General features: G+C 39.6%; 1 protein-coding gene across 1 annotated transcript in view; it reads right to left on the minus strand.

The window, feature by feature from the left end:
• cdh8 (cadherin 8) overlaps positions 1-11,029 on the minus strand; it is a 136,234-nt gene extending 125,205 nt beyond the window's left edge. The window contains exon 1 of the mRNA XM_053617414.1: positions 10,119-11,029. Coding sequence (XP_053473389.1) covers positions 10,119-10,376 — 258 coding nt within the window. The 5' untranslated portion in view covers positions 10,377-11,029. The remainder of the gene's footprint in view (positions 1-10,118) is intronic.
• Positions 11,030-11,297: the final 268 nt, after the last annotated feature.

Consider the following 11,297-nt stretch of genomic DNA (forward strand, 5'->3'; position numbering starts at 1 on the left):
GAACCCAACAGAGTCATGTTTCATGGATAGATGATCAACATCTGAAAAAAAAAAAGAAGAATAAATTGATAAGGAATCATTAAATCAGGAAATTCCATTAAACTGTCATTACAGACCACCAGAAACACATTAAAATCCATTTGGATCCACTAATGGTTTATAAGAAAGCTTCAGTCAAGGCTCCGTAATGAAGAGTTTCACAATTTTAATAATTGAATAGTATTTTCTAAATTTCTCACTTCAGTCTTGTATGTAAGAATGACAGATAAAGTGTCATCTGCGTCGAAAACCTTCAGGTGATTCTGATTGAAAATTCTATTTAAAATCAATAGCACTGACTTCTCCACTTGTGTTGGCCTCCATACAAATCAAACCCCACCACGTCTCCACCTCCACCTCCACCACCAGCAGAGCGCCTCCCTGTGGGCCAGTTCTCACCAACACGTCAACCGGCGCTCTTTAATAAGTGTTGGAGATTCTCGTTAGAGGTGGGAGATCGACGAGTCGAGAGACGGTTCGAGTGTAAACAACAAAAACTCAGTCTGGGGGGAGGGGGGCGGGGGGGGAGTTTGGTCTTTCGCTAGCATGAAAATATTTCACTGGAGAAGAAAAATCCTCAACAGCAAGTGAAATCCAGAGCTGTGATTCTCAGGAGAAGATCAGTGGTGAGGTGATAGATTATTGATGCGTTGCATGAGGTAAAGCAGCTCCGAGCAAAGTTCAGCTTTCAGCGTTCGGGAGGAACAACAACAAATATATATATATATATATATATATATATATATATATATATATATATATATATATAAATGAAAGAGAGAAACAAGTAGAGCATCCAACATTCATAACTTAACAGGACTAAATAAAACAGTCTCTCAAATCGCTGTGTGTGATATTGCCTGAGCTGAAGTAAGGAGGGAAAAAAAAGATGTTAGAAGACTAGGATAGGATATTGGCACAACGTGTAGTTCTGTTTTTTGAAAGAACTTTTCTATTTTTGTGTGTGTGTTTGTACTTTAAAAACCAAAAAAAAACAAAAAACAACAAAACTCCAACAGTCAGTACGTTTACACGGACAACGATAATCCGATATGAACCCGATTAAGACGATACTCCGATTAAGAAACTAGCATGTAAACAGAGATTATTGATGACCTTAATCTGACTAAAGTCATACTCGAAGTAAACGCGAATGGAATTAATACGTGTGGGACTTTTCACAGCATTGTGTGACGGGACACGTACACACACGGCAGCGCTCAACCGTTTAAAGGCAAACAAGAGAGCACGGCTGCGTCCCAAACCGCGTACTTACCTGCTATATAGTAGGAGAAATACACGCCTTTATATATACTATATAGACGGTAAGTACGCGGTTTGGGACGCAGCCCACGGCTTCAAGCAGTCGTCTGTTAGCACGTATAGCATGACAAATAATTAACTGCACTTGAAGCTTCTTTAAAATTAAATATAAAAAAAAAACCCAGACTGTACATTGTACCATAACGAAGACCAACTGTATGTCGAAACGTGAAATTCTGGAGGGAACGTCGGACGGCGTGGTGTGGGGCGTGGCGTAATGACGCGTGGCGTTAATCGATCTATGTTCTATAACACGTAAAACAGGAACATGAAAGGAGTATTCTAAAAGCGACTCATGTAAACACCTTAATCAGAATATTGTCTTATTCAGAATAAGGTCAATAATCAGATTACCGCTGTCCATGGAATCGTAGTCAGTGTTTCAGCGGTGCTGTAAGTGCAACAGAGCAAAACGGACACGTCGCTACTGGTTACGATGAAAAAGATGGAGAACTGGAATATTCTTGTATCTTTAACATCAGCCTGACTGTCTCCTTTTAGCTATAGGATACCAGAGAAATCAGCTTAGATCTGCAACTCCTGCTTGCTCTATCTTTCGCATGACAAAGCGAGCGAAATGCTGCAAATGCACTCAGCGCAGCTCTAATGCAGGCAAACATTAGATTTATATCCTGTTTCTGCAGAACTCCATGAAACTAATCCACTCAGGCTTTCATTACCAAATGACAGAACACTGCTAATTAATATTTGATAGGAAAGTAATCCATATTTAATACGGCGATGTAATTAATAATAACATAATGAATATTTCAAGGTTAAGTTGTGCGATTGAATTGAGAATATAAGGAAGGTGTCACGGAGCTTGTCGGGTGGGTGCGGTGTTGTGGTTGCAGATTCGGACCTGATTACGATCGCAACTTTTCTGCAGAACATCTGAATAAACATGTCTGTCAACACTGCTGTAGAGATCAGATCTGATTTATTTTAAAGCTTTGCTCAGATTGTTTCCATGATTCATTTCGGAGAATTTCCTCTAGCGTCTCTGCTGAATTTCTTATCAGCCGCAAGCACGACGGAATTTCTGAATTTGTCGTCCTTTTCTTTTGTTTATGCCTTAATGACCAGGATTGAAACGGAGTCTAGCTAGCATTTTTTTTTTAAATACTCACCTGCAACTCATTGTTTATACAATTTATACAGAAGCATTATATTCTGCTAGGCTAATTTGTGGACAAATCTCATGGCATGTTTTTGGAAATGCTGGCGAAGGAGTTTCTCCTTCCTTATTCCACAGTGCTGTAGAGTTCCGGACTCAGCGGCTCTGACAGTAGCGCAGCTGCAAATCACAGATTTTATTATATTTAATGTGCTCGTTCTAATGCGTTATCGTTTCTATAGTAACAGCTCGTTCACAGCGGACACGCCACGTAAACAGATTAAAAACATGTTTAATCGTTGATATGGTGAAGCTTTCAGTAACAAAAAGTTCATTTTCCCTTATATGGAAGGAGTCTCCAGTGTCAGCGTCTTGTAACGGTCAGAGATAATGCTATAATTTGACATTTTCTAATTTGACAGACAGCACTGCTCTCTCACATCTCCAGGGTCACGAGTTCGATCCTGTAGAGTTTCTCTTCATGTCCTCCACGTGGGTTTCTTCCAGGTTCTCTGGATTCCTCCCACCTTTCAAAAACATGTCCGTATATGGACTGGCTAAGATAAAGTACCACTAGGTATGTATGTGTGTGTACATCTTGCCCAGAAATGGACTGCCATCCCATGCAGGGTGAATTATATATTAATTTAAATTACATTTTATTTATATAGCACCTTTAACAATGGACATTATCACAAAGCAGCTTTCCATAAATCCAAATACAAAATTTCTTCTTCTTCTTCTTCTTCTTCTTCTTCTTCTTATTATTATAAATGTACATTTTAAAAAAAACAGTATGATGATGATGTTCTTTCAAAATAAATTGGTTAATCTCTGTGCTGTAAGAGGAATAAAACACTTCAGGAACACTTCCGGTGCTAACAGTACCTCCGGTTGATGTTTTTTTTTTTTTTTATCCCATAACAGCATCACACTGAGTGTTTTATTCTTTACATAAACGAGTTTTGTATTACAGCAGTTGTTTATCGTATAAAACAAAGTTTTGGAGAGGCTTTGACTCAGAGCTTGCTCTTGGTTCTTTCATCACCGCAGACACGAGACACATTCATCAGGCGGTGAGTTCTCGAGCTAACACGATTTCTCCACCTGAAAAGACTATCACGCCTTAGTTTCAGGGAAAAGAAAAGGGACAAAAATCTATAGTGTAGCTCACGCTATTATAAGCCAAGCACATTATCCATCTTGTGTTGTCGGGCAGCTTGTTGGAGGCACCGAAGGAAAACGTTGTTTAAAGACACATCCATTTTCTTTGCTGAATAAATAATCAAAGTCGCTTTCTCTTGTTGAAACCGACAGGCACTGAGATCCCACGACATCGCCCCGGCCTCCTGAATATTAATAGCTTGTTATCAATGCTCTCTGTGATAAATACGTGAAATTCCCATCGGAGATAATAGCGTAAGAAGCTCCTCTTTTGTGTACAGTGCATCTGCACAGAGACGACAAGAACACAGTCCACAATTATCCATTCTGATCCTGCATTACGCCAAATTACAGCCAGAAGAGGAGAAAATAAAAGAGTGTGAGCAAAACAATCTCGCTGACATTTCCCTTTTCGCGTAATCAAACCCAAACAGACCTGTGTTTACTGCGTCTTTGTTGTGTAGAGATAATGATTTGCTCCGCCCCCTTTCACTTCACCGTTGATTATTTATTCCGGAATAAAGCTGTCACTTTGTAATCTGCCATCATTACAGCATGTAAACGACGCTGATGGAAGGGGACAAAGACGACGGGAATATAAAGTCACGCCATCTTTTCCCTGATGTTTAGATCTTTCACAATTTCAAAACAAAACAAAACAAAATGTCTTTCCGTCGCCTTCCGTCTAAATGCTTTACTGTGTTATGCAAATCAGCAGTTTCCTTTAAAAATACATTTGACTTTAACACTTACTGTTTAATGTGAAATTAAACTTTAAGCCCAGAATGAGGGATTAACTAGCGTCTATACTAAGATCGCAAACAAAAACAAGGGGTTTTTTTTTTCTCTTTTTTTTTTTTGTGTAATTGTTCTCGTTAATAATTGCAGCTGAAACTTGCTAAAATATAACGTGGGGGAGAAAATAAATAAATAAATAAATGTACACGTTCTTTAAATGCTGTCAGAAGAATAAATGTGAGGTAAATACTGAAATCCATAACTAACTGTACTGCAGTGATAATACATGTTTTGTATTTTGAGTTAACTTTAAAAAACTGTACTGTAATAGAGTATATTAAATTATTGTTTTCATTTTATTACCTGCCCTTCGGTCGTACTAATTAACACACAATCTCTGTTCCTGAAGTGACTTTTAGGTTGCAGTAAGTCACACTGCAGCTGATCAGAATTGTTTTCCACTGACTCCGCCCTCTATTTCAAGTAGAAACACCTATATTTGCATATTCATTAAGGCAAATACAAAATATCGACTCACTGAATAATGAACTGTGAACGTTATCAAGTTTTATACATGTTTCTCATCAGGGCCCGTGTGTTTATACCACCCAATCTGCACAAGGTGAAAATATTGTCACCTGTATTTTTATTTAAATATTTAAAAATGCGAAATTTTTATTCCATTTTCAATTGTTATTTTAATTCGTTTTATTTCATGACGTTATTTCATTGTAACTTTATTTTATTGTCATCGTCAATCTTTGACATTTGTTTTACTTCATGTATTTACGGTAATATGTTCCTGCTGCTGATATTATTTAGCACATTTTATATAAATAAAACGTTTGATTTGCATAAACCAAATGCTAATTATCTTCCCGTTCACTATACATGCTCACTACATAGGGTCCAGCACAGTGGCTTTTCACCCTCGGTTTGAGATTCGACCACAGAAAACAGAAACTCCAATACAATCGTATAACAGTGTGAAAATATCTGGAAGACAACATGCGTGGAAACATTATTCCTCCATTTTTAAATGATTTATATTTAATTCAAGATTGCATAATCGAATAATGTGCCATAAAGGACAAAATCTCTTTTCCTACATCACACATGACTCGTTTAGGCAAAATGCTCAGTCCCCTCAAGCTTTATTAACAAGTTTATTAACACTAAATAAATCCTAGAATCTTAAACATCCAGATATGTAAAAAATCGTGTTTCATTTATTTATTTTTTAAATAGTATTTGAATATGTAAATGAGTTCTGATAGGCCTTTTTAGCCAGCCGTGTTAAAACGTCTCAGAAATCAGCAGCATTGATGAAACTGATGAAACTCGAAATCAACCTCATATTGTACATGATGATCAGAGCAAAGAGAGAGGCTGGGTCATGTGACCCTAATTAATATTCATGACATCATTACATCATCAGCGTTATAAATTAAAATGAATATTTCTGAATATGTGCTGCAGCGATTTTCCCGTGTGATGGGTTTTTCACGTGTGTTTTCAGTGCTGTGCGTGAACACCGTGTGTGTGTTCGACCAGGCTCACACACACACACACACACACACACACACTGCTGCGTTGCACTTTCATTGATTCCAACTGAGAAGGTGAAGACAGAATGGTATCTCTATATCTCCCCTCTATTTTGTTCTTTTTTGTCTCAGTCTTTCTTTTTTTTTTGTCTCTCTGTCTTCCCCTCTCTCCCCCTCTCTCTGTCTACCATTCTGTTTCTTCTTGTCATTTTTTCCATCTTTTTTCTGCTCTCTGCTCCTCTATTTATCCCTCAGCCGTCATTCTGCCTTTCTATCTCTCTTTTCTTTCTCTCTCTTTTCCGTCGGTGCCATCCCCGATTCCACATTTATACTAACTGTTCTCTCTGACAGGCAGTTGGTGCTGAAGGGAAGCTCTCTCACACACACACACACACTCTCTCTCTCTCTCTCTCTCTCTCTGTGTCTGTCTTTCTCTCTCTTTCCCTTACACACACACTCACACTGACAGAACAGCAGGTCTGTGCATAATTAAACCTCAGCAAAGCTAAAGGACAGAGCGGGTGTAATCTCGGCCAGAGGATCCTCCATAATAAACACACAGCCACCGGCCTGGAGGAAGTACAGTGGATAAATAAATAAATAAATAAAATAACATGCTGATTCATAAGAGCTATTTGGAACACACACACACACACACAGGCTTGTATTACTATTTTTATAGAGTATTGACATTGGGCTTTATATGACCACCTACAAATTCTGTGTGTTTATTAAATTCTAAAATGAAACCTCCATTTGATCCTCAGTGATGCTAAAATGAATCTCAGTAAAATAAACGATAACTTCAACCTAATTAACACACACTGGAACTTTAACCTCAGTTACTGAGCATTAAGTTAAACCTCAGAGAACCTGAGCAGACCCTCGGTGACGCTAGCTTCAATTACACTCGGTTTAGCTTCAGTAACTCGAATAATAACCTTTTTAACCTGGTTAGTGCTAACATTAACCTCAGTGATGCTAACTTTAACCTCAAGACCTGTAACCTTAACCTCAATGACATTAACTTAAACCTCAGTGATACTAACTTTCAAGCTTATTGACACTAACTTTAACCTCAATAACACTCAATTATACCCTCAACTATGACTTTATACTCTATTACTTTTTATACGTATTACTTTATACTTATTCGAATCTTTTTTTTTTTACCTCAATATCACTCATTCTAAACTCACTAACACTAACTTTAACTTTCACCTCTGTAAGACTTCACCCAAGTAACACAAATTCTAACCTAAATCAACCTTTAACCTTTAACCTTTAACCTAGCCGTTAAATCACAGTGTAAAATGCACTTCTCATCTCAGGGTCCAGCGTTGTATCCCTACAAGGTCAAAATCATTTCCTCTCGCTATCATCACAAGGACAAAATTTAAGCCCAACACACACACACACACACACACACACACACACACACACACACACACACACACTAACACACACACACACACACACACACAACTTGATTCATTTTTTTAATTAGTGAGAAGGAGAGCATGAGGAAATTCTGTGTGCAAATCTTATGCGATGAAAGGAGATAGGAGACATTGGGAAAGTGAGACTGAAAGAGAGAGAGAGAGAGAGAGAGAGATCATGGAGGAGAATAAAGGCTTTCAATCTCCTCTGCCATGCCAGGACTTCCTATCTCACTGCGATGTGTCACTTATCTGCTCTCTGCAAGAAACCTTCTTCACCAGCACTTAACCTTGCAAAATAAATAAATAAGAGACCACTGATATAAAATGGCACGCAATCCACTGCAGCTCACCAAGAATCCAAATCCCTCAATTATTCAGCCTTAGAACGAGCACATTTTCTGGCACAAAACAGTCATGACACTAACAGAGTCAGAGAAAGAAATATTCATCGCGTATTGAGCTTTCTGTGGGCTTTTTCCATCACAGTCACACAGAGAGCGACACATTAGGACATCAGAATTAGCCATAAAAGCATCTGCTTAATTCACCTCGGAGATCGAGCGTGCTTATTGCATTTGTTTATTTATTTCTGCTGATCAAAAGAAGCAACGATCCGTTTAAAAAGGCCTTTTAATTGCTGCTCGTGAAAAATTGATATGCCGCCTAAGGACGTTTTATTGTGTCCCTGTGATGTTGGGAAAAAAGCATAAGTGTAAAGCTTGTATTTACTTCACATGCTCGTGTGGCATTAAAGGCTGAGAGAGAGAGAGGGAGAGAGAGAGAGAGTAATTAGCTGATCCGCTGCCAAACTTCGGGCTTGGAGAGCGTTTTCCACCTCGCTGAGGTTGAGGACGGAACCTCAATCAGCACTCCGGCCCCGAAGTGCACTAAGCTAAACGATCCACTGGCGAAACGCAATATGTCACCGTCCAAACTCTGTCTGATGGATTTGCAACACTAATACCGCCTCGTGTTTATAGATTTGATCGTAGAATCTGTAGAATTCTTCTTGCACCACTTGGTGAATAAACCTATAGCTAGTGCAGGGAGGGTGTGGTCAGTGGTCATATACTGTAGGATTAGAGGTTGGTAGTGGTCACTCGGGGTTAGCGCTCGTAGCCTGAACGGCTCTTGCTTGCTACATTCTTATAAAAAGGGGTTCTTCAAAAGGTTCTTGGTTTAGTTATGGGTTCTTTGCTTGCTACAAAAGTTCCAGTTTCAAAGATTTGATAATAAGGAAGCATCTTCTTCCAAAATGTTCCACATAGAACGCTTAAGGGTTCTGCCAGAGGGACAATCAAAGAACCTGTCAGGTTTCTTATTTTAATCTTGTTAAAAAAAATAAAAAAAAAATCTATGCTGAACCTGTAAACCTGTACAGCTCAGTAATGTGAAAGTCAAAGTATATATCGAGGAAAACAAAAGGGGGAGAAAGTAAAGAAAAGGTATGATAAAAAAAATGAAAGGGAGAAAAGAAACAACAAAGGAGAGGGGGATATATAAAAGAAGAATGACAAAGGAAAGGAAAGGAAAGGAGAAAGGAAACATAATGAAAGCAAGAAAAAGAGCAAAAAAAAGATCAAATTAAAGAAAAAAAAAGAAAGAAAATGAATGAAAATAAAAGACAGGAAAAAAGTGAGAAAAATATGAGCAGAAATGAAAAAAAAGAGAAAATTGAAGGAAAACAGAAGGGAACGAGTATAAGAGGAAAGGTATGGAATGAAAAAGGAAAAGGAAGAGGAAAAAATGAGAGGAAAAGGAAGGAGCTGTATTTAAAAAAAAAAATAAGGAAACAGAAAACAGAAGGAAAGAAAAAACAGGACAAAAAGTCAGGGGGGAAAGGAAGGGAAAAAAGTCTTATGTCAAGTGATTTTGGTGTCTGACCTTCACTGCGATCTCACTACAAACACAGCGTTATCGGTTGCTTTCCTCTCCAAAACCTGTGCTTGCTAAGGCTAAAGTTCCATCCACACGTCTCCGTATTTTTCTTCCCAGTAACAATCTCTGAAATGAAATCACGGCATCTAAAGAGCACGGACCGTCCACGCCGTCATCTCCTTTCCATCCACCTTTATTACATGTATTGCGTTTCCACAGGCGAGCGAGGGACGGACAGGGATGCTTGCTGAGAAAATCTAACACACGGCCTGTGATCCACACCACTCCAGCATGCTCTGCTTTAACACACAGGTTCTGCTCAGCTCTGGGGTTCCTGAATGATTCAGAGCTCCCCCTTATGGTGTCCCTGAATCAAAACCTTCACCTGCATGCACTTCCACACCATGATGTGGACCAAAGAGCCTGAAGACCCAAAGGAGAAGCTTCTAAACAATCCATCAATAATCTAGATAATCCATACCCAGCCCCAGAGGTACTCCTGACTCCAGACACCATCATGTCACATCAAATTATGTCCAAATTCCTGCCAGATTTCTATTCAGTATCCATCGACTGATGTGCAATCGGAATCTTAACTTCCTCCTCCAATTTCGTATCTACACCAAAACATGCGAGGACTTTTAGAATGTTTGCCCGAATGCACATTTGGTGAAAGTGTCAATAAACCATCTTGAATCTTGAATCTAACTCCTCTAAACTCTAATCTGTGGTTGGAGAATTCCAAGCCAGCTTTTTTTCCACTTCATTCCCAAGTACCCCGACCGGACAAACACTCAGAAAGCAAAAACCAACATGTTTTTTCGACGTGATGAGCAAACTCAACATCCAGCTCACAACGAAAGCACTCACCCTGCCAACAAGGATCGGATCAGGTCCAGAGAATTCCTCCAGCACGAACATTTGATTCCAAACCCATCCTCTTTTGGCCCTATGGAGGACGTGTCGTCCTTCCAGCTGGGAAGTCTCACTTTCTGAACTCTGGCTCGTTTCTAAACTTCGTGACTGGTTGACAAACGGCGCCGAGGAGCCGAAGCATACACAGGTAATCCACGCCAGCACGATCCGAGTCCACACGTCTCTCTGCATCTCGCTTCTCCGTCTCGGCATCTTCACGGTCCGGCTTTTCTAGCTCTCTCGCCTTTCTTCTTCTTACGCCGGTTTCTTCCAACTCGTTACTCTTTCAGCCCCCGTGTCCCCAAGCTCGGGTTCATGGTGTCATGGAAAAGATGAGGTCTGCCTTCGGAGCGGGGAAAAAAACGTAATCCATCGAGCGTCAGTCTCCTGTGAAGGAGGGAGAAATGGGGATGAGAAATAATTATTACTACAGGAAGCTTCGTATATTTTGGAAGGAAGAGCCAAGGTCAACGTTCTGTGCATGTTTAAAATGGAGCTCTGTGATTCCTGACAGTTTAGAGGCAATTAAAAATATTTCGTGTGTGTGTGTGTGTGTGTGTGTGTTTGTGTGTGTTTATGTGTGTGTGTGTTTTATCAATACATAAGTCAAGTTTCTTTTTAAAATAAGAATAACATAAAATGTCCTTTTATTGTCCCAGTAAGAAGTTGTCCTTCTAAAATGTCCTTGTCCAAGTCAGGATTTTAAACACTATTCGAGTAATAAAAGTCCTTCCAATCCCATAAAATATCCCTCTGAAGGGCTTTCCCTGCTTTCCCATTTCATTACCGGCCGCAGGAATCCGAACCAGCCGCCTCACCGACTCTTCAGCTGTCACACACTCTATTAGGCTGTGCTCTAAAATGTGATATTTTAATTACGGCACGAGCGTCTCGGAAATCGATATGATGCATGTGACTTCAATTCGACGTGATCGAACGTGATCTGCAGCCTATAAGCCACAGGGTTGAAGGAGTGTGAAAAAATGAGCATTAAATAACAACACGTACTTAAACCCCGATGCAGAGATAGTAGGGAGGCTGGAGGTTTCTCAACAACGCAGCGTCTTTTTGTCCAAGAACGCCGTGCGAATCAAGTCCGGGGTGAGAAATGAAAGTGTAGGAACCTAACGACGG

Source organism: Ictalurus furcatus, chromosome 27 (genome assembly GCF_023375685.1).
Source record: "Ictalurus furcatus strain D&B chromosome 27, Billie_1.0, whole genome shotgun sequence".
NCBI classification, from domain to species: Eukaryota; Metazoa; Chordata; class Actinopteri; order Siluriformes; family Ictaluridae; genus Ictalurus; species Ictalurus furcatus.